This window comes from Pectinophora gossypiella, chromosome 1 (assembly GCF_024362695.1).
Source record: "Pectinophora gossypiella chromosome 1, ilPecGoss1.1, whole genome shotgun sequence".
Classification (NCBI taxonomy): Eukaryota; Metazoa; Arthropoda; class Insecta; order Lepidoptera; family Gelechiidae; genus Pectinophora; species Pectinophora gossypiella.
This window is the reverse complement of record NC_065404.1, coordinates 368,050-393,885: the sequence shown is the minus strand read 5'-3', so window position 1 is coordinate 393,885 and position 25,836 is coordinate 368,050. Positions and strand designations below refer to the sequence as shown.

At 36.2% G+C, this 25,836-nt stretch overlaps 1 protein-coding gene across 1 annotated transcript in view; it reads left to right on the top strand.

Moving 5' to 3' along the window:
• Positions 1-1,357: 1,357 nt before the first annotated feature.
• The window catches only part of LOC126370336 (uncharacterized), a 63,665-nt gene continuing 39,186 nt past the window's right edge, over positions 1,358-25,836 (top strand). The window contains exons 1-2 of the mRNA XM_050015200.1: positions 1,358-1,573; positions 23,588-23,723. Of these exons, the coding sequence (XP_049871157.1) occupies positions 23,589-23,723 (135 nt within the window). The 5' untranslated portion in view covers positions 1,358-1,573; position 23,588. The remainder of the gene's footprint in view (positions 1,574-23,587; positions 23,724-25,836) is intronic.

Genomic DNA, 25,836 nt, shown 5'->3' with positions numbered 1-25,836 from the left:
TGTGACCTAAGTTGTAATTGGGCTGGTCTTCACTTTGGGTTTTCACAAATTCCAAACTTGGAATTAGCAGTCGATTCTGTAAAAACAGCCTGATCAATAACTTCAGGTATGGCAAGCGCTATGTAAATATGGAATAAACCGTCACCATGCGTCATGCTGCATGTGTGAACTGCCATAAAGTTGCATTCGTCTACTTTACACGTGTCAGTCAAAGTCAAAGTGAAGCAATTCCCCGCACGAGCCTGTTTTAGTTGTAGGTGTTTCAGATAAGCGTGCTCCTTCCGATACCACGAGACCCGAATAGTCATAACAAACTGCACGTGAGGTTTTTTACATGTGCCATGATTACAGTATTATAAAATATTGGTACATCATAAGTTTATCAGTAAGAACACTATAACAAACAAGAAGTTGGTTTTGCTTGATCTGAAAAATATACGATCTCTTCTTATGTGTGAGTTGTGAGATCAATAACCCTCCTCATCAACCCTGAGGGTTACGTTTGAGACAACTGCTTAATATCAATATGTCCAGATCATCTTACTTTCGGACAATCGGGTGATCAGCCTGCAATGCCTTAACAAACGGGACCTCCGAATAGTGAGTCCAATGCTCAACCACTCGATTGAAAATAGGAACAGGTACTTATATAGTGTACTATAAAAGCGTAAAATAATCGCTCCAGACAATCTATGAAGGAATTAAAACCCGATTTACTCCGGCGTTTAAACATTACAAAACGACCACGTGATGAACACATTCAGGATCAAGAGACAGGTGGAGTACGATGCGTAATCGATGTGACATTATGGTTACCAAGTAAAACCTACCGAGATCTACCTATGTAGATCATGATCGAAAACCTGTCAAACTAGAGAAACTAATGATACAGCGGCATGTTAATAAACTTGTCAAAGTAATGCTTGTAGTAGATTACGAACACGTTTGAATAGAGAGGTAGGTACCTACCATAGAGAAATAGGCCGAGGAAATAGAGATGGATGACCTCTATGTACTGCTGAAGACTCCCGATAAGAAAGTGCTGGATCAAGCAATGTCGTATCACTAGAGACCGATTGAAAGCATTAAGATTATCAGACAAGAATGATAAAATTCTCCATTCAAATTAGCTTACATTTTTAATGTGAGTCATATCATAGATGATAATCGAGATGAATAAATGACTTAGCCAAGTGAAGATAGCGTGCTAAACGAGAGTTAAATAAAAACCAGTTTGAGCATGTGTAAAAACGACTTTTGTAGAAGTTTGTAAATATCAATATGCAATACAAAACAAATACCGGCAAGTTGCGCGGGCGGCGCAGCATCTGTATGCAGCGCGAGCCTTCCCGCGTCTCGCTGCGTGTGCGCCACTCCGCGCCGAACCTCCGCGCGCGACTCACGTGTCGCGACGCTTGCAGTACCGAGCGCGAACGACCCGCGCCTGTGCGATCTCACTTACGGATTACTGTGTGATGTGCTATGGAAATTGTTTTGTGATTGCCCTCAAGGGCTTGAATTGAATTTTCAGTGTCAAGTAAATTCATTTCGTCGCTTGGATCTGTCTCTACAGGTAAGCTTTAATTTTAAGCTCTATCAACCCACGGACAATATAAAATTGCGCCAAGTTTATAGTCTATTGTGAACGATTTCATAGTACTTATAACTTGTGAGGCCACACGCATTTTTATATCGCTACCGTTGCTTACTGTTTCTTTTATACCAATCTCGTAAAAGTATTTGTTTTAGAACACTTCAATATTTAGGCTAGAGGCAATAAAATTTTAATTACAACTTAAGTGTCTAAAGCTTTGGGCTAAGATGTGGTGGTGTCTTGGCCTTCTGAGGCCTCTATAAATAGGTCAGTAAAGTGTTTCTGGTCGACGTCATTGTAATTACAAAAAACTGAACGCATGCCTGAAGGGTGCCCTCGTTTTGCTGTCATGACCTCACAATTGTGTCTGTTAAATACAATTCACATCTTATTATAACTATTTAATAGAACATGATGTAACGGTGTCAAAAGTTTACAAACAGTAGTAAGTTGTACAACAGCCAAATCATAGCTCCGTAACTTTTGCGGGGGTGGGCACACGCAGCTTTGATCTTCCACTAATTTGTTGTTTTTAATTTAATTGCTTCAGGTTTTCTTAGAAGTAAATCAGTAACATCTTTATTATTGTCGTCTGTAAATACATCTTTATTTAATAAATTATCTGCATTGAGTCTACTTTTGAAGTCAAATACCTGGCAAAAATCACTATGTTTATTATTTTAATGGCCCAGATTATGTAATGTAGATAATCTAAGAAAAATTCTGAAGTTCTCGCCTCATGAATCAGAGTTAGGTACTTTCTTCAAGATTGATAAAGTTGTAAACACCAATTTGTATACAAAACACTTTACCCAGGAACACGGTTAAAGGTGTTGAAATATTATTTTTAATTCTTTTTCGGTTGGTGTTAAATACCATAGCGGTACAAAATTACAAAACGTTTACAGTCCCTTTGTCGGGCCCAATAGAACGTTTATGAGAAACTCAAATAAATATACAATTATCTGTCGAGGCAATAATAACAGTGGAGCTGTCGTGAATGTACCGAGTGAGCAGGCTGTGGGATACATAATTTATCCCTTAGCACGTCGGCCTTTTGTGTTTTTTTTTATCCAGCAGCTTATCTTTAAAGGCGTTTTATAAATTGTTGATTATTAAATAAAATTAACTTTTAGAGTTAATCTCTCGACACCTGTTTTCTAACTTTTAGTAGGTACTTCAATCGGTATTGACTGCTTCAGCAACATGTAAAAATAAATTATCTCATCTAAATACGAATTGCATACGTCATTAATACTTTTTATGTATGTTGCAATAGGATTCGTGCTTACCGACAAAGGAAGCAATTTCTCAAGAATAATCTAGATGTCGTAAAATGGATCACATCACCTTACAGGTGCTCTAGTACCTAATTGATTGCACGTATTTATGTGCTTTTGGAGGAAAGTGCTTAATTGTTGAGTTCTATACTTCGACGAAAGCGTGTAATTGAATGTTTACTACAGGATTCAAGTACCGGGTGTTGAAACGTTTAATTTAAATTCTTGCTACTCTACAAAGTTCTAAGCATTTCCATCTTTGGTGGTATTTAGATTAAACCACATTTACTCATGGAACCTGTAAAGCCCACCGTTTTAACTTCGTCTCTTTTAAAATTTCGTAGCTCTCTTAGAAGTCACCTTAGGATCCCTAGAAAAAATATATGTTGTGATATGCCTATCATAGAAATAAATAATCCAATATGATTTTTAGGCTAATCAGATGATTGATGATGATGATCGCTGTAGTATGTATAAATAAGATCTTGTACTCGCTAAAAATATAATAATTGTTGTCCTCATTAAAATAAAAATGTAAATTACTGTTTAATTAACTGTACTAGAATGGAGTTGATCAGACGGTGAGCAAAAACTATCTGCGAGACAATGATAAGATCGTCGATCCATTTTCTATACAATAATTGCCTGCAAAAACTCTTGTTTCACTAGAGTCGTGAGACTTTCAATACACTACGTGAAAATAGATTAATTATAATAATCAACGCTATTGCTTTAACAAACAAGCACAAGTTAAATTCCATCACGATGTCGTATTTGTTTAGGATCACTACCTAAAAAAACTTTGGCTATTTTTTAAAATTCAGTTTGTATATAGTGTTAGGATCCCCTAACCCCATGTTTGCTTAGGTAAATCCAAATACGTCTTAAATTCTTTGGAATTCTTGGAATTCTGGTGAACTGTCTCGTTTTAAAAGAAGTAATCTTGAAATCGACTATATTGCAATTAACAGATATTTTGTATTTATCATTATCTAATTATTTGCAGCGCCTTACATTACTCCTGCTATTGTATCTTTCTCAAGGATTTACCTTTCAACTTCAATATTATCTGAATCTAGTTAGTCTTCTATAAGTATGGTATCATTGTACAAAGGCGAACACTTCTCGCGGTTTCTGCTGGCCCACTATTACAGATGGCTCTTGCATACATTTTTATGTGAGAACGGGTTGGGACACAATACTCCCTGGCTCACACGCTCTCAGTGGGTGGTTCTTGCAACATTCGGTTCGCGACTAGCGAATGCATTGTCCTCAACTGGATTGAAATCGAGCTCTAGACTGGAGGTTGATGTATCAATCATGAGATAATTTAAATGGTATCTGCTGGTGGCAATACTCCAGTTGTGACCAAATTGAGTAATTTGTTCTGTTGAACGTGTCTAATCGTCTAATGCTGGCCTACTACTACGAATACATTTGATAATAAAAGTTGACCAACAATCGTGCGTAAGGCCCGCTTAGGTTAAGATTAGTCATTCATCGGTTTTGCCATCAGACACATCACGTCCATCGCTAAGATTTGGGACCAAATTAAACGCCATGGGGTCATTATAACTCTGCGGTGGCGGCGTGCTTTTGTCACCTACTTATCAATCACTTTTATACCTTAACGACCACTTTGTGACCACAGACATCGATTTTACACACTACTTAAAATTTTCGGCGAAATTCACCACCATCAATCTCCACCAATATTTCTGAATCAAATATGACTCATCATCGTGTAACGCATTATATTCATCGTGTAAATCGCTAATTGTATAAAATAATCGTTAATGGAAATTTTCTTAAGAAATTTGTTGTTAAGCACGAATGAACCTACTTTCAGCTAACACAATACACCACTTACAGTTGGCAAAAACTGTATGTTTGACAAGCGAAAGTATAGTTGGTAATCCTGAGCTGTGTTTAGCCGCTAATGGCATTCTTCACGCCTCACGCAAAGTGGCGTGTTGGTTGCTTCTGCATATATTCTGGAATGCAAAAAATTGCAATATATGCGTTAGTTCGACGCTCTTAAGTTGTCAATGATATATTGCCTTTTCATGCAAAAACTCGGTCAAATTCCGTTCTAGTTAGAATTCCTTACATTTTAACATTCGACAATGCGACATACGATTACTTACCTTTACTTATTAAACGTACGTTTCGTGTGCTGGTTATTCTTCTACATATGTAAAAATGCTATAAGATCCTACTATTGTATCAATAATACATTTACCGTTGTTCTTAAAGACGATTTATCTTTTAGGTGTTAGTAGTTTAACCTTTATGTATATTATTTGCATTAGCTTTCATGTTTTTATCGTAGTCCGTATCCTGCACAATAACTTTAAAAACTCCATTCAATTCCAAGGCAGATGAGAAAATATCATCACATAATATAACGTTAAAGAAAAATAAATGTTGCTTAATATTTTAGTCAATATCAAAGTGCACATTCCTGGGCGTAACGCCTATTGGATTAATCTTTCGTATATTAAATAGTACAATGACGGGGAGCATTTTTTATACAATTTTCATTGAGAGCGGCGCCAACTGCATTCCGATCTTTTGTCAAGAATACTCTGGCTGGACGTTGCCCTTACGGGAACTCTTAAAAAAAGAAATGGTCGTTCGTTTGTCGTTCGACTTTTGAAATATCAGGATTGATTATCCATGAGAACGTGTTTATCCTAATTACGCAGGCTACAGTTAGCATCTGACAAAGGTTAAAGATACAGTACCTTGAGATATTCTTGCGCTTTACGGCCAATTGTTTGATTCGTGGAATTTAGTCGATTTGAAATCTATTCCATTGTCTTCATCAGTTTTAAAGTTTTTATTTTTATGAGTGCAGTTTTTAAGTCATATTGTTCAATATATTCTAAGAGAATTAGTTTCATTTTGCTTATTGTCACGTATGGATAATTGATATGTTTATATAGACACCTAGTTCACACAACCGCCTGGTTCAAATGCAATAACTTAAGTTACTGCAATATTATAATTCACATTATTTCCATTTCAACAAATTCCTTTCAATCCATATATCTTTGAACATGGGTTTAAAAAGGTTGTATCTAAAATCTTTAAACTTGTTATCGGAGGTGGCAACAAAAAGTTCGTCCTTGATAAGCTTGGTGTTGGATAAGGCGACAAATCGGTTGTTTGCCGAGCTATCGTCCACCAGCATCCGCTGCCAGTCAAGGTTGAGCAAACTGACGATAGCATGGGGGACGAGAGTAGCAACTTTACTTGAACTTCGGCTAAATGTGTTGTAGATTTAATTTAAGATGCTTTTAAAACGTTACTTGACGCTTTAGTCTTTAAAACTAGAAATCCATTTCTGCTTAACGAAGGGTTTTCTTAGATTTTCAAATGTGACTGCGTTTTATCACCTTTTAGAAATGGAAATCAAAAAGTCATAAATATTCAATTTGAAGTAACCCTAGTTGTGCTCACGTGTTGTTATTAGTTAAGCTCGATAACCGCGCCGGCCAAAGAGCTAACTAGGTTAAATCCTTCGTTAGTTTAACAGTTGATATCGCCGTACACTCTGATAACAGTCCTATTTATTTTAACAGTTTTTGTTGAGGAATTCAGTTTGTACAGCAGCTTTTTCATGGGCGTTTCTGATTACTGTTAGCTCTGTGTCAATGAGGCTATGTTTGAGTAGAGTTTTGTTTACTTACATGTTACCTTTATTTTTTTGCCAATCCTTCGTTGGCGTTTGAATAACTTTTATTTGTTTTTTTATAAATCCTTTAATTACTGTTTGTTTTCTTAACAGAATTACTTAGGAGTTTAATTACGATTGACTTATTTGGTAAGTTACTTTTTTTCAACCGTCACTAAGTTCAGTGGTTAAAGTAGTTAGTTGATAGCATAGTGGCGCCTCGCTCGTTTATCTCAATTGACGGCAGCTGCGCGCGCGCCGCTCCTCCCGCAGGAGGGTCTTAGCGGTCGGCACTCAAGAGGAAGGATATATTGTCCCCTCCGTTATTGACCGCTCGACGCTCAGTTCCTTCGTCCTGACGTCATAGAACGGTAGTCATTGAGATGGAGTGACTGTTGTTTTATAAGCTCTAGTTGTTATTATTTTATTTATTTTATTTATGACGTGACTTTATTGTAGATTTTCCACAATGGCATGAACTACTTGGCCGGATAGTTCTACTAGCCTAACTCTACTCACTACTCCTATTATAGAATTCATCAGCTGTGAAATCTTAGTTAGTTTCTGTTTGGTATTGTAATGTCAATTTCTTTCACCTCACCAAGATACGCAGTTGTGTATTAACAAAGTTTACCTACGTTTATATAATTTACAAAGTTATTATTAACAGACAAGCGTATCCAAATATAAGTAACATGTGTGTCTAATGTTACACACACGAGCTCCAAATACTTTTTAATAGTTTTCTAATCGAGTAGGTACTTTTTAGTTACGCATTCTCTGTGTTTATCGTAATATTATCGCCAGTTGTCTGTCATAACGCAAACAAAGTTATCGGTGCACCCTTGCGGTGTTGCATCAGTTTTTATAATGATTTATTATATTTTTGTAAACTACTGTCCAATGCACTTTACTATTAGGATTTTTTGAAGTTAGTAGATAAAATAACATTAATGAATCAAAAATCGCCATTAGGCACTCGCTATATGATAGCTAACCTTGAAAACTATAATTTACGAATAGAAGAACAGTAAATTAGCAAAGATTAGAAACGCAATTATAAAATATACCGATGGACACATGACGGAAACCATGACACTCATTAAGTTGTAAAATACATGTTTATTTTTATTGGCTGCGAAATTGATGATGAAATGGGATGTGATAATGATCGTCTTAAGAGTAATTTATTTACCAATGAGGTACATACGATGATACTGATGAACGTTGATTTTGGAATTACTTAAGAAGATTTGCAAGGAAGAAGTCCTTCACACAGTTGACTTAGTTTCTCTACATTCACGTCCAATGCGTTCTCACTCACAACTGTAATTATTTCGACAATGTTATTGTATCTATTCCACGCTAAGCCCTTATTTGCTTCTTTTGAATATTAGGCCAGATTCCCAGCTATGTTTGTATATGGGCAGTGACCTCAAGGCTCGGCACGAGGCGTTATCAGCCCGTATACTATCGCTAGCACAATGCATTTCGATTCCACATAATTAGATTGATTGTTGGTAACTTTTGAAATCGTTTCGTTATCATCCAAATCTCTGACTACGACTTGATTGCTTAAAATTATTTCCGATACTTAAGTACTCACATATTATTTTTCGTAAAATAAGAGCTTTTTAAAAATATTTATGAATTCATTACTGGGTCGGCAATGTCGACATTAAAGCTAATTTAAGCTGTTCGCAGGTTTCGAAAAGAAGTATTCTTGCCACAGATTTCTGTCCTCAAACTTGTTTTTAAACTTACTTCCCTCTTTTAGCATCGTAATGCCCGTAATAAGTTGTTCGATAAGAACCGATCAGAAGCAGAACTGAGCTGTGCAAGGACAAACGCTAATTGGCGATTATTGGTTGGAATTGCCAGTAATCTCGCTAACAACTGATTTGCGTCAGTGATAATGGTCTACTGGGCTTTATTGCAGTTTTATGAGATCGCAAATATCTTAGTACCAGTTTGTAGTATGAAAAGCGCTTCCAAGATTCAAGAATTTATCAAACAACTTATTATAATTACTTTTAAATCTGTCATGATTCCGATTGACAGATAAATTTCACTAATACAAATACAAAAATGTGTTTCGCAGGAAATCCTTTCATCAAGTTAGGGCGGGCTGAAACCATTAAGGGATCCGTTTCCTTCACAAAGGAAGAAAAAGAAACAACCTACCTTAACTACGTCGATGACAATCTTCTGGAATCTTATTTTGTTTTGATCTGAATTATTGTAGTACTTACCTAGATGGTTTTGTCTTTGAACGGTATATAATGAATTATTTTTTAATACGCACGTTCAAATGTCGCGTGATGAGCATGACTGCGCTGTGGTCATGCGCCTGCGCATAGAAAGTTAATCGTTCAAATTACTACGATTTGGGTGACCATTCTAGTGTGGTCGTAGCATCGTGTTCCTATGAGTTATTATATGCCGCCGTGGAAAAAAAACACGTGCATTTGGATAAAAGTGGTTCCGTACAGCAGTTTTCCGGTAGAACTACGTATTACGCTGTTTTAACAACAACAACGTAGTCTCACGATTATATTCCCAATTAGGGTAATCAGAGGTACATCCATGAACTAAGTACCTAAACACGCTTCAACGAGCTTTCTGTTAGACGAACGTGAAAGCGTGGCGTTTATATTTTATCCTAGCTATTCATTACTGAATTTAAATTTACTAACACTCCTTAAATTTTAAACAAGAATCGAATACTGTTATCTTGAATTAAAATCACACTAGAGTTTCGAATTTTTGATAGTCAAGCTTCAATACTTTGCAAGTAAATCACAATAACAGTAACGTTGATGTTTTTCAATGAAATGCGTTTAGGTACAAACGAAACCCTAGGAATATAATTTGACTGAAGTGGATACTTTGTTTGAAATTGCAACGAATTATAGTAGTGAGTGTACTCAAGCAAAAGATTATGACGCAACGGACTCTAGAAAATAACGCGAACATAATAAGGATTGGACGTCAACGTTCTGTAATTACTAAATAATTTAGCTGTTACAATCACAATTAGATTACCTAAAGCACACAAACATATTAAAGTCAAGGATACAGCGACGTAGCTGTATTTTGTCCGAAATGAGCACCATTGTTTACAAATTCAATCTGACGAAACTTTGCAATTTTCTACAGTTAGCCACATGAAATAAATATAAAATAACTGGATAAAGTAACTGGACTCGTCCAAACGTAGAAATTATGGTACTTGATGATACACTTGAAAACTCCAGTAAAATACGATAGAGGCTTAAAAAGTTCTTGATAGATAGAAAATCAAAAATAAAAATTACTGGCATTGCAAAGTTCTTTTACATTGAAGGCGTATTATAAATTTCATGAATATCATAAAAGCTTAGACGGGCGTTATATTAAATCGTATCATAACTTATTGCAGAAGTAAGTAATAATATTTTTGGTGCGAAAGTCATTCCGATGTCTTGTCTATGTTTGTTAAAGTTGTTTTTGTTCAGTTTCCTTTACTGACTGCGTAGAGTCCTTTCGATTTCACATGGCTTTCCATTTTATATGGCTATGATTTTTTTGGTGGTGTTTTATAGTTGGTCACTTTCTACTACGCGCCTATCCTTGGTGTGTCATATTTGTTTCATATTATCATGTTACAGGTATGTTATTGTTCCTTATCAGGATTTCATGAACGTTCGTTTGTATTCTGATTTGTTTTCGCCGGAGTTCTAAGAATCTTGTTTTCGTGCAGAAAATTGATGTTACTTTGATACCGATCATTGTTCCACTTGCAGGTGCATTCCCATTGTAAACAATAGCTTCTTAAAATTGCTTCAAAGCTACCTAAAATGCAATCTATTTTCTACCTGAAATGGTTGAGATTTCTTTAAAATACCATTCAGAGAGATCGAAGATAGTTGCACGCGAGTTGAATAAAGTCAGCGAATATCTCCGATATGTCACGCGTGTTGCGTCTTTTATGAGCGTTATGACACATTGTTGTGTAGAAAAGATACGATGGACGGGAAATTAGTGATAGAATCGGTATTAGGTAGCATTGATCGAGCCTATCACGTCGTAAGGCCGGCGTGGAGTAATTGTCCGACTGTTCTATGTGCGGCGAATGTGTAATGTTTCTCGGGGATTCCGATCGTTTTATATGATATCATGTATTGGTGTAACTTCGTCACAGACTTATATTTTATCGCCAGTTTATTTTGATTATCTTTAAGGAGCTTCGTCATTGCATTCTACAATTTCGATTTAGTCTTATCCAGTTTTAAAACGTTTTCCTTATGTTTCTTGTTTATTAAGGTTATCGAGATAATCGTACTTTACATTAGTTAGTTTGCCTTTCTCTAAATGTGTTTTCATTTTAACTACAGTTACTTCTCCAACACCATTGTTTAATTATCTGATGTTTTAGTTCTATCAAGTACTCAGTATCTATTATTCACGCGCAGTGGTCTAATTTGTTCGCCTGTCAATTCCGCCACGGTTATTTGACATTCACCTTTTATTGAGCGCTTCCGTTTTTGTAAACTAGCATCAACATAAAGCCTTTTGTACATTAGAAAATATGATAACTTTTTATCAATAAGGCGGTACTACGATTATGTTTTGTTTTGCAATGGATCTGAATTTGTCGAGTAGAATAATATGATAATCGTAACGTCTTTTCTAACAATGTTGTGTAAGTAATGCTGACATCACAGGATATAGTCAACTTGAAGCAAAACTGAGGTAACTTAATATTCTAGATACCAGACAGTGCCTTGCTAGGTTCTCCCTTAGAACACTATCAAGTGATATTGCATTACAAGTAATTCGTTGCCGTGGGCGGACGTGTCGCATGTTGTCATATCGGTTCTTTAATTTTGAATTTTAAATTACTAGACCCTCTTGTTTGTAAACTCGGTCCCTCTCTTATCATCTTGTGGGATTATCCATTTGCGGCCGCGGACATATTGGATTTTTTCTATCTGTTTCCGTCGCACCTGTGTTGTCTTGGTGACTAAAGTGTTGTGGTACTGAAAGAAATTCTGCTCGAAAAAGTGCTAACTTGCCGGTGGGATTCGATCCGGGGTGCGCTGTGTGGTGATCTGATGCAGGTTCCGCTGCGCTACAACTGAGCGGACGTTACGCGCGAATTATACGAGTCGGTATCTGTCGACCGCTACCACGATACCCAAACGATACTAAGCGATACTATCGTCTGAGCCTTTGACTGGTACCACGGTATTGGCGTTTGCATATCATGATGTTTACAACCCAGTGTGCAACTTGCTCAGAATCGGTTGGTCAGGGGCCCGAGTGCTCTTGTTGTAATAAGAAGTACCATTTTCACTGTGGTGGTATCACGGAACGTGGCTTTAACCGTCTCGGAACAGGAAGAAGCAGTTGGAGATGTGCAGCATGTCGTGATGAAAATTCACTTTTAAACATGACAGCGGACTCGCCCCGAACTATGCCTGCTCCTGCTCGCATCTCGGCGGCTTCCCTTGAAGACCCCAATCTGTCGTCAGTAGGCAAGGTCTCCGGTTCGGGAACTAACACTGTTGCTGTGCCCGAGGAAAGTGCTATATTGCAGACTCCAAGCTGCGCTCCCAAAGCAAGCCCTCCTAAGGACGAAGTTTTAAACACCATTCTGAATAAGCTTTCAGACATGCAGAATCAGCTTTCGGCGATCCAATCGATACAGTCCGATTTGGTCCAGGTTAGAAACGACTTGACAGCATTGAAAACTTCGCTTGATTCCAGATTAGAAAATCTTGATGGACGAGTTAGTGATGTTGAGAAACGTGTGGACGTTCTGGAGGCTTGTGTATCTGAGATCACGGTTCTGAAAGAACAGCTGCGGAATGTAAAGGATGAGCAAAGAAAAGGCGAACAATGGGTGCGTCGCTCTAACGTCCAAATCAATGGAGTGCCCGAAGTCAATGGTGAAAACCTACTCAAGGTTGTTTCTTCGCTGGGTAAGGTCTGTGGGTACGCACTGGACCCCAGCAGAGACATTGATTTTGTTACTCGTGTGGCTGTCAAAAATGACACAGACAGTAATATAGTAAAACCTATCATATTGAAGTTTCAATCTGGATACAAAAAAGATGACTTTATATCGGCTTTGCGAAAAATTAAAAACCTAACTGCATCGCAAATAGGTTTCAGCGGCAACCTGAACAGAATCCACATCAACGATCACCTCTCCGCTTATAATAAGATGCTATTTAAGAAAGCGAGATCTTTGTCAAGGGAGAAAGGATACCAGTACTGCTGGGTGCGTAACTGTACTGTCATGGTTCGTCGTAGTGACAAATCAAAAATATTGTATATCACGTCAGAAGATTGTTTAAACAAAATCTTATAAGTATTTTTTTTGTCTTTAGTTTTTAGTTTATTGATGGCTGCATTCACGGTATTGTAATAATAATGAGAAGGATAAATAATCTTTACTATATATTAAGGCAAATAGGTATTATTGTAAACTACTATTTACGTGTATTCATAAAATCTGTTAAAATAACACTATGTTGTAATTTGATTAGGCGTTTAGCAAACAATAAAAATTTGATTAAACAAAATTGCTTAACTGGCATACCGATTGTTATAATTATAATGTTATATAAAAATGGTTATGGCATCATTATAATTCGTCTTCAATATTTGAAACGTTTAATTCCACCATGACCTTAAACATTTATTATCAGAATGCTCGTGGTCTGCGTGGTAAAACTAATTTATTTTTGAGAAATGTATTAAATGAAAATTACGACGTGATTTGTATCTCGGAAACATGGCTACTGCCCGGTATCTTTGACTCGGAGTTGTTCGATAGTAGGTACAGCGTATATAGGACAGACCGCGATTACGAGCGAATGGGGGTTTCAAGGGGGGGTGGAACTATGATAGCGGTCCGCCGTGGGCTTGCAGTAGATGTGAGACCTAAACGTGTTTTCCCGGACACTGTGGATGTTGATGTATCTTATGTTTGTATCAATCTGAACTCGCAAATGGGTCGTACGGCCACCAATTTATTTATATTTTGCTGTTATTTCCTACAAAGCAAGAACCAGGCAGTATATCAATCTTATTGGTTAGACTATGTCTCGGATCTTTTCCTAGAATATCCAAATAATATGTTTTTATTTGTGGGTGACTTTAATATTACTCATGGATTATGGGATGTTGACCGTAATAACTCTAATATATTTATTCTACAGAACCCTACTTTCGATATTTTGACATCTCAATTGCACTCATTTTTAATGCTGACAAGTTGGTCTCAATTTAATGGTATTCCTAATGGGAACGATAGACTGCTCGACTTGGTCCTATCAAACTGCAGTAATTGTATTGTTAAGCGTACGAAACCTTTAGCCTTGCCAGAGGATGCTCATCACCCGTCCCTGGATATAAGTATAAATCTAGTATTTTTAGTGGATAATCTACGTCCTGCCCCTCGGATCACTCGTAGATTTCATGCTGCTGACTATGATGTGATCAGGTCTGAACTAAACAAAGTAGATTGGAACACGCATCTAGTTATGAATGACATTAACTTAGCAGTTAAAAAATTCTATAAATTATTAAATGATATTATTGATAAGCACGTACCCACTAGAATTGTGACGACGGATCAGAGATATCCCGTTTGGTACTCTGGATCTTTAATCAAACTTATAAATAAGAAGCTTAGGGTTCACAGAAAATGGAAGATTTATGGACGACAGTCTGACTACAATCATTTTTCTAAACTTCGCAAACTAACTAAATTATTAGAATCAGAGTGTTATGATACTTATAACTGTAGAGCAGAAGACAATATATGCATTAGTCCAAAATATTTTTGGTCATTTGTGAACTCGAGGAAGCAGAGTGGCGGTATACCTGATGTACTGTATCTTGATGATGTTCAGGCATCGGATGGTAGCACAATAGCCACAATGTTTAACACTTATTTTCAGTCTGTGTTCGAGCCGGATTCTTCCATCCTCTCAAATATGCAAGATGTGGTTTCTAGTGACTTATTGTTGAGCTCAATTTCATTAACAGTTCCAATTGTGAAAAAATATTTATCACGTCTCGATGTGACTAAAGGTAGTGGGCCTGACGGGATACATCCTATGTTCCTTAAGCAGTGCAGTAAGGAACTGTCCGTGCCGGTTAGTAATCTCTTTAATTTATCTTTACATCTAGGAGTGATGCCAACTGAATGGAAACGGTCACTAGTTGTACCTATATTTAAAAGTGGTAACAAACATGATGTTAGAAACTACCGTGGAATTTCAAAATTATCAGTTATCCCTAAACTTTTTGAGCGTATAGTATATGATACTATGTTTCCTTCGGTAAGACAGTATCTTTTGAATCAACAGCACGGCTTTGTTAACATGCGTTCTGCAGAGTCCAATCTAATAGAGTTTACTGATATGGTACTCGAGGCTATGGATAAAGGTTGCCAGGTGGATGCTGTGTATACCGATTACTCAAAGGCATTTGATAAAATATCCCACACGTTACTAATACAAAAACTTAGTTATATCGGTATTCATGGCGATCTGCTGCGGTGGCTGGAGTCCTATCTTAGAGATCGTACTCAGGCTGTAGCTGTTAAAGGATTTATATCTAGCTTTATCCCGATTACTTCTGGTGTGCCACAGGGCTCTCACCTTGGACCCCTACTATTTAATATTTTCATAAACGATATTGCTGAGTGTTTTAATCACGCCAATATACTTTTATATGCAGATGATACAAAAATATTTTCTATTATAAAATCGGAGAAAGACTGTTACAATTTGCAAGCAGATCTCGATAGATTATACATATACTGCTCAAATAATAAACTACATCTAAATCAAGATAAATGTCACATAATAACATATACAAGAAAGAAAAAACCAGTTTCCTTTACCTACAATTTTGATGGTAAAGCTCTGAGTAGAGTATCCGAGATGAGAGATTTGGGTGTAAATTTGGATAGCCAGCTGTTGTTTGATTCACACGTTAACAAAATTACTTCTAAAGCCTACAGAATGTTGGGTTTTATGTTTCGTCAAGGCAAAAATTTCAAAAAGGCCAAGACGCTGATTTTATTGTATAATTCACTTGTTCGATCGCAGCTAGAATATGCATCAACCGTTTGGAGTCCACAATACGCCAAGTATATTGACGCTGTAGAGAGAATTCAAAATAAATTTATTAGATGGTTAAAATTTAAATTTAAGAACCATAAATTTGAAAATATTGTATCTCTGGCAAAGCGAAGGGAACATAGAGATCAAATTTATTTATACAAAATTATTAATAATTTAATAGATTCCCCATACCTGGTTAGTCAGATTGCGTTTAGGTGCCCAGTTGCAAGATTGCGTTCAAATAGAATTTTTTCTATTCCCAATGCAGCCACCAATTACGCCAGAAATAGATTTATTGTACGAGCATGTTTAAACTATGATGGATTTTATGGTGATATAGATATATTTTCTAGTAAGGTAAATGCCTTTATCAATGCTGTAAAACAATGTAGCTGAAATGATTAAAACATGTAATAGATAGATATATAATGAATGCTTAGATATAGAGGGATTGTTTACAGACGTTTCTTTTTGTACCTATTAATTTAATTCTTGGGCCTAACAGTATAACTTAATATAATTTATAGACTAGTTCACCGCAATTTGCAACGAAATATAATATATGTTAGATACATCGGTGGAAACTGCTTTGGCTTAATGTGTTTAATTATAAGTTTATATCTTTAAGTATCTATTGTGTAAGCTGTTTGTTTCCTTAATAAAGAAAAATAAAAAAAAAATAAAAAAAAAATTACACGCGGTTTAGCCTGTCTGTTTATTCACCCTGGAATACTATCAATAGATATTACGTTTCGTTTGTCCGTCTGTCTGTGTAAGGCTTTAGGCTCGTGTTTCGGGACGATGACCCAAACCCTCGGGCTATTTATATCCGTTGTCTTGTGGTTTTGATGTCGCGAATTTTGATTTTGTGGTTACCATATTTGGGTTTACATTTGACATGATGAAATATTATCATTTTACATGTTTAAGATGTCGGATTTTTTTTGTGGTTGTGTGAATTTAGATTGATTGTATTTTTTTTATTTAAGCTGTGGTGTTTGATTAAGTTGTTAGGTTTTGAGTTAGTATGGTTGAAAATTGTGTTATACTATATGCAAAGAAATCTGGAAATGCCATATCTATTGATTGTTATACTTTTAGTTAACACAGAGTGTTTGGTTAATCCAGCGATCAAAATTAATACTTTTACGACTCATTAGACTGGCCTTCATGGAACCCACAAGTTAACATTTTGTTGATAGAAATAAATTACTATTTGACAATAAATCAGTATTAGGACAGCCGTGCGACTGGGGGTCCAACGTTTTAATTCAAATTGCCTTCGTGGATTTAAATGATTGTTTTCTTAATCCGGAACATGTTAAGCAAGTCGCGGGCAATATGTCATAGTTTATGGGTCATTATAATCAGCGTAGAGATGATGGAAACACGATATTGATATTTAGCTGCAGGCGTAAATTATTTGTCATACTTAATATCAATACAGTTCTTGATTTAATTTTTTAAAATTATTGCGTGATCTCTGATTTTTGGCACATCGGAATTTTCCAATGCAACCAAAAAAATAAAATCCAAGAAATACTTAGGTTCTGTGTTACTATTATTACTATATGTCATTAAATGAGAAATTAATCGATAAATAATGCTTACGTCAGATTGCGAGATACGTATCGCGTGAGATCGGCGGTAATGAAGACTTAATATAAGCATCGCATCTTTACTCCTATTACTGTAAGAATTGGACATATTCGAAGGATTGTTCCATTTTTCTTGTTTGCATATCGGTGTCAGTAGTGCTCATATCTTCGATATTTAAGCCTCTAATTACTAACATGTATAGATTTTATTTTACAATAGGTACTTCATATTACCTTAATAGCGAATATTTATGTTGTTGTGAATAAATGATTTCACTCAACCGACGGTGTTACTAGAACACTAAACAGTGTTGCTAATGGATTTACTTACATTAGAAACTATTATCAAATCTATTACAGATTATAGCGTACAAAGTAATTAAGTTAGCTAACAAATTGAAATCATGTTTTAACCGTTATCAAGATTAATATGTCTCACAAGTCAATGTCACCTAAGTGAAAATTGTATGTTACTACTTACTTAGTTGTTACAGATTCAAAAACTAATGAAAATTAACTTTTGTCCAAAAAACATTAATTTTCCAGATAAGTAAAAAACATGCGACATGACATTCATGATTTCAGTTGGCTTTATGTACATTTACTAAAAGCAGGTACAGATTCTTTGGAATCTACGTGCTGTCAGCTTTTTCAGTGTTGTGTGGAATTATAATCACTGTTACAGAAAGGATAAGGTCAACAAAACTGCAAATCCTGACAGCGCGTATGATTCGGAAGAATCCTGGTGTGCTTAACCTCGATGTCTTCAATGAGATTCAAAAAGCAACTGAAGAAAATAAACACGTAGTAGCTTGTATCCCGGAAATGGATTTGTTGGTTTCACGTCAACAGACAGCCATCAGGAACGAGGTGAATACTAACGAGCACCAAATCTAATGCTATCGACCTAACATTGCCAAGGTTGGAACACTTTTGTATTCTATGCAAATTGTTAGGCGTTTTTTGGAAAAATATATGTCGCTGCGAAAAAAATATTGAAGGCTTAGACGACGTTCATTGTATGAAACTTGATAAATGCGACAGCGTTAAATCTTCAACATAGTTTCTAGACTTGATGATACGGGGGGTTCTGAAGCGTACCAAGTGTGATGTCATTCGGGTAAACTGGAGTAAGCCAGTTATCGACCAAGTATTTCATCAACTACAGACAATTATTAGTAATTTTATCTCTTCTATCCGTGATTGGAACATACCGTCGTCCACATCCCGTGCATTAACAGCTTCCTACAGATTAAGGTTTTTAATTAATCCCATATTTAGCGCAGCTTCGGACGTCCATAAAATTTTTAGTTGTCGGATGCGGTACCGTTTCCTAATCATCGTGCTTTCAACTGTATGTCGTATGTGAAGATAGTGAACGAGTAAAATGTTGGGCTATAAAATATTTAAACATGAAGTCTTTCGTAAGATATGATTTATTGCAGTTTGCTACTTAGTGACTATCAACGGTTATGCAAATTGTGCCCGCGGTGCGTGGTAACCTAAGACCTATTGAAATCATATTTCGGACTGTCAACTAGTGCATTTGAACTCAGTTTTTCCCCCAGCGGCTGCGTTAGCCAATCCTCCGATATGACAGGCCGTCAGTTCCACTCTGATTTATGCTTGCATCAACATGTGAGTCAATCCGCAGGCGATGGAGCGTACTCGATACTTTGTTGGTACTAATAGGTTCTTAGAATTACGCGATCAGAACCAGAACATATCAAATGAAACACCTGTTATCCACCCGCAACGAGGGAAACGCGTGTGCATAAGCTATGATTACGTCCATTAAAATAGTTGAATTTAATTGCTAATACTATTTGCGTAAGTTTGTACTGACAAACTTCCCCTCCCTTGCAACAATAACATCCGATCTTGCGTTGACATTGATTCCCGATTTAACAGGAGCTTGTAAACTAACATAACGTCTGTGAAGGAAGTCGTTGTCATTAGCTGATTTATTTTGAGCCACGGCCTGTTTGTATTTACTTACGTAGGTGTTTAAATACATGATTAGATCATTAAATAGATTACTTATCTATTCGGGGTAGTAACATTGTTTATTACCTTGACACTAATATTGCACATCTTAGTGCATTTCATTTAATTGCATTTTTTTCCAGAAATAATTTTATTAGTTTATACCGTTTATAGGAAGGTGATCCACAGGCTACAGTGGTGTGTTTATTTCCTTACATTAGCTCACATTCCATGGCTTATTCGGATCGCCCTTTGTTCTGTGTTTGGAAACACGTCAGATGTGAATTTATCCGACATGTTTACTGTATACGGCTGCTGATTTGCGGTCTTGCATTTCAGTCCATTACCTGCTTCAATTATAGTTGGTACAACCATTGCAAGATGCAACTGCGATTTATGTCATTGTTATCATGTATGTCATTAGTAGTTTCTTTGTTTTGCACAACTTGGCATTTAAAACTTATGTCATGATGTCACACTTGTGCGTATTTGAAATATTTAATAGTTAATTCTAATTTGGATTCCAATATTTCATTATATAATATCAAGGTGTCTCGCCATATAAGTTTAACTACATTGTTTATAAATATTGTTGTAATATCGGTTCACGTTTGGCGTTCAGCTGTGAAGCCATATTTGGTGGAGACCTAAACGAGTGTAATAACTTCCCACATAGTTTGATATAAACGGCCTATACGAGATTTCAAAACTAAAATTTTGTTTTGGATAATGGTAATTTTGAAGTCTCGTCTCTGGATAGCAAATCATTAGTTTTATCAATTTCTAGAGTATTTTAACTGCTACAAATAATATTTTTTTACATTGACACGTTTAATTTTAATTAACTGAACCGGAGTGAGTAAAAACATAATAGCAGGTTGTTGTAATTGAAACACGAACAATAATCGAATTAATCATTACTACCGTTAACCGCACTTCCTTCTAGCTTTCCATCTATAGTAACGTGGAATTCACCAAGTCGAACGATTCAGCTATCTTTGTTGTGTTTCTATAACAGCTGTTGATGACGTAATGTACTTAATCTATTCATGTGATACGAAGTGTCCTACATATTTAAGTAATTACTCCTATTTTATTAGTAATTGTCTCTAGATTTATGCGATATCAACATATGGCTTTAAACGACGTTTAATGAGCATGTTCTTTGGAGGGTTATATTCGCGGAAGTCCGTGATGCTCTATGGGTTATAATATTACATTTTAAGGCCAAGAATCTTTTTTATATGGATAAGTGCTCCATCTTCATGTATGTCAAATAGTGTATTAACATTGATTCGAGTAGGTGTTTCCATTGTATGCTGGTCAGACGCCTCGCCAAAGCACTCGTAAATGTTAACAAGCCGTTTGAATTGTAATAACTGTCACTCAATTGATTTACTACGCATAGAGGTACAATGTTGTTTCAATATAATGTACGTATTTTGTTAAGATGTGTGCAGTTCTATTTTGTTATCTAATTTATCAAATATGACTCTGATTGATTTATGTTCATCATACTACTTAATATTTGCTTTAATATTTTACATGCATCGGTAAGATTTCCGAATAAAAACTATCGTAGATTTGTATATAGGTACTCTATTGTAACTTAGGACCGTAATATTTTCACATGTTGTTCAGTTAGTAGTAGACATTAGACTAATAATTCACTGGTTCAAAAGTATAAGCCTACTCATTATTGTTGGAGATGAGATTGAGAGTGACCATGATTTTAAGAGCCAGTTGAAATTGTATAATTGATCCACATTCCGTGTATGTGAATGCTCGTCCACGCTGGTTTCCACGTCCGGTAGTATTATTACCATCGATTTTGGTTTTAGTACCAAATCGCTATACATGTAATGTGATATTGTATTTGTGTTTATGGCATCACCGGTAATGTCCGTGGGATTCTTCTCCTCCGACAAAGTAATTTAAATATAAACTTAGTTTCAACGTGCGATATGCGAAAGTAATGACGCGTTTTTATTGCAATGTCTGAATATTTATTGATTTGCGTTTAGTTGGATTTGCATTTGTAATTAGTTTGCGTTTTATGTCATCAGAAGAACGTGGGAATTTGGTATCAGCTACTCTTGCTTTACCTTTGATAGTGTAAATTAGAAAACAGAGATAATAGGTAACGGTATAGGTAGGTAATAGGTAAACGTTGAGGTTTATAACTATGCATTTGTAATTACAAAAGTGTTATGAAATTGATGAGTCAAATTCCAAGGAAATAAATGTTCAGCGTATCAGTATCTAGCAGATACTCGCCACGGCGTATCAGTATTTGAAGCGTAGTGCTCGTAATTTTGATAGATTACAGAAGTAATTTGTAATTATAATTTGTACTGCAACCGTCGGTCGAAAGCTACAATTAAATCATTTACCTACGCATGCGTATGTAGTTATTTATCATCTATTTTGAATAATTTATTTGTAATTTATGTTGATGATGTTCTAATATCGTTTTGGTTCCGGAACAAATTATACGTAATTAGTAATTATTTGGATTATTATTGGAAAGTTAAATAACTCGCGCTTATCAAGTATTCGAAAAGGAAGTGTTAATATTATTAGTATATTAATGACGCGAAAGTTTCTTTTAAAAGTAATAATATACGACGTACTTAAGAGTCATTAGGTTACAATTACTGAGAAAAGAATCACGACAGGAACTTCCAGCAGTGTTTGTGATCGTCACAAAAACGAGCAGACAATAAAATTTAAGCAAAAACGTCTTAAATTGTTCAGCAGATGCGATCCCGGATGCGCGTGCAGCCCCGCCCTTTGCGCCCGCGCATCAACGTCGCTTTATATCGACCTTTACTTCTTCATTAATTACTTAAAACATTTAAAGTCATTATGACACTCATAATTCTAGTTTACTCTTGTAGGTAGCTATAACTATTATGCAAATTGGTCTTATTAAAACGCTATCAATCATTATCAACATCAGTCACAGGCTGTTGAATGTGTTCAAGTTTAGTATTTACTATAATTCATTCCACCATTAATCTTAATTTGTTTACTTTTACAGAACTATTTTTGTTTAAGTTCATTCAAATACACCCTGTAATTTGATCAAATGCCAACCTATGAAATTACAATAATCTGGATTCAAACTTAAGGATGTTTCCTACTAACAATAGGAATAAAAGCAGGTACTTATAGACTCTGAACATCCGGCGCTCTAACAAAACAAGGGTGGTGCATGTGGGCTCCGAGCTGTCAATTTCGACAGATTCGACCACAAATGAACATGTGTTGAGCTTGCAATTTTGTTGTATTCATTTGTTAGATGATTTCAAATTAACAAAACAAAAATCGACTTAGTAATGTTCTGTAATAGTGATTTTAATTTCATATTAAACTGAAAATTACGATATCTGTTGCGTTGATGGGGCTGCCGCGCTACTGTAGCGCCTCCGCAATGTTCGCGGAGGCTCGCACGGATGGGTTTGCCGCTGTCATGCGTAAGCGCTGCGCCTCCATGTTGCGCCGCACGCGCGACAGCCCCAACACCATACTGCGCGCGCTGGCGGACCGGTGGGACTCACGGTTGCTGGCCCGATGGATACGACTGCACGCAGTCAAACAAGTATAGTCTGCCGCCATCGGGGGTCCAACCGGCCTCGATTACTTATTTGTTACTAATACTAGATTTAAGTTTGTAATGTTACTAACAAATATGGATGTTTTTTTTATAAGTCCGAAATAAACTTTTATTATTATTATTATTATTATTATTAGAACACTAAGAAGTCGAAATATTTTTATTTATACGCCTTAAGAAGAAGAGGCAAATAATGATTACGCGCAAGTTGCATGTGACGATGCTATGGGAATTCCACTTGTTAAGCTCCTTGCGTTCGATTACATTACGTCGGTATTCCACAACGGATAGTTCAAGGTTCCAGTGAATCCGGATTCAGTGATGCGCCATGCCTTTTATGATTACATTTACGATTACTTGTGTGTAATAATAATATTGGCAACTAGCGACTTTGTGTTGATGTACCATTAAATACTCGTAGTATGTGGTATAGTATATATTACGTACGCCCTTATGTTTACTAAATAAAAGTTATTAAGGGTTGTTGTTTCTTCGTATTACGCCATTTGTATTTTGGGTACAAGCTTGAGTATTTTTTGAATCTTTATTATTGTTGTATTAAAATATACGTTGGTCTGATAGAAAGCTCCGTCAGGTGCGAATACTTAGTTCATCTAGTTAGTTCAACGATGGATGTACCTTTGACTATCCCAATTGGGATATAGTTGTGAGCTTATGTTAAATATATCTTCTGTTGTTCCAGCATGTTGAAGCACGTGGCGGTGTCCCCGCACCGACAGCGCGCGGACTCCGTCAGCCTGGCGTCGTCGGCCTCCTGCTGCAGCCTCGGCAGCCTCGAGCACCGCCACGACTCCGTCACCGACCTCTCGCACCGCACGGTCAGTACCATCAACATATTACATCTAAGGATTAACACGAGGACTTCGTGATGTATCATTAAATTTTGTTCTGAATTTGCTAATAAATTAATTAGGTGGAACCATCAACTTTCGATTCCAATACGACTGTGATAGGTTATTTAAGTACGGCGGCATAAAACCTTACTGATTTTTATCAAGAAGAAAGAAAAGACAAGCATATATTGTTTCCAAGAAATTCAGTTTTTTTAGTCATTACTTAACATTGTTCTTGCATCACTATTAAGTAATTTCAGTTGGCTTGTAAAATGTTTGTGGTGTGTGGTATGATTGATTTGCTGATGAATTCAACGTGGTAACTGTTTTGACACCTAAGTATGTAGGTAATTTTCGTTTGTTATGTACGTTTCGAGTCTTACCAAATTCTTTGGTTTCAATTTTGTTCCAAGTGAATGTTATGCAACAGAGAATGTTACGTACTGAGTCATGCATGAGACCAACATATGTATTATTTATCAGTGATTACTCTAAATCATGACCTTTTGCCTTTGCTGTTACCGATCACACGACCTTCATTTTCCTTGTTTGTTTTGCTCATCTACAGTACATCATTACATGTAAGTATGTAACACAATTGATTTGGCAAGCAACGCGTAATGTTGTTAGAGATGATCGCTTCAGATAATAAGTCCGCTTGCATCACGGAGATGTGCCATTTGATTGCCTACATGGTTATTCAATCAGCTTGTCGTGAGACCACTGGACCCTTTCTTAAATTGTATTTTTCATTTAGATTTATAATGGTACTTAGTTATGTTACCTCAGCCACTACTATGTTTAGCTAATCAAGTGAAATGGGTTAATTCTGTTCAAAGTCGTTTAGATTGTCCGTATTTACAATAATATATCTCATATTTACAATAATATACCACGTTGCGAGTAACGCGTTAACGAGATGGAGCATCGTTATTTACCATTTCACTTTCACACGTTTAATAGTCAAGTTTCCTCAATATCACGTCGACCATAATGTTGATGAGAAAAGAACGATTGATCAGTACAGCTCGACAGGAAGCAACTGTTGACTTACTGTTGATAACTTATCTAAGCATGTATTTTTAAACAACATTTTTACATTACTCGTGTTAATATATTTCCTACTGTATCCGCTCGGGGATTCCGTGACTTATCAGGAATTTGGAACTTTTTTACAAATTTGAATATCTCTGTGCATTAAGGAAATGCCAGCATTTGATTTGGTATCATTATTTTCTTCAACTAATTGATTCTCTTCATTTAACTTGATGATTATCTCTAGCATCCTGTCACAGTTCATTAAGCACGCAACTATAGGTATTATCTCTGAAATATATCTCATAGTATAATGCTTCCCATATAGTTCTAATGAGACAGTTTTTGTGTTATTTCTCAGTACTTTACTTGTAGTGGTATATTGTCTTCCTCGATATTAATTCATATTAATTCGTCTAATCTTGTGAGAAGTGGTGACAATGAGGCGATTTCGACATTGTTCGGCAGTGTGCTTACCAGTGGCTTACTAATTAAGGTGACACTGACATTTGATGGCCGAGTCAGATAGGGTATCATTGTTGGCCACAAAGATGAGAACGACGCTATGGTTTAACAGATAGTGAACATTGTGCGCGCAATGGAAAGTGCCAGGTCGTGGGAGAGTTTCAAAATTTTCGGTTTTCGAGATCGTTAGACAGACAAATTATGCTGATGTTAAAGTGAACAGGTGCACTGGCGATATGAGAATTATCTTTTGTTGCTGATCTTAGTAGGTTTCTACATACTTAAACAATTGCAATTTTTAAATAGAAAACTATGATAAATATATAAATGATGAAATCATGACGTAGGCTACTGAATATACCTTCTTAGATGAATCGTAAGAAAGTTTCCTAAAAGAGAAGTGAGTACTTTTTACAATTTTAGCAAAATGAACAAAGTGATTAGTGTTTACACACGGAAGCAAGGGCGACAATTGACGAGCGCGGATTAGTGCGTATGCTTGTTGTAGCTATGAATAATGACTGGTTGCGTACGCGCAGAGTAGGCGTCAACATTGAGATATGTAGTGTGAATACGTTCAAATACGACACATGTGTTT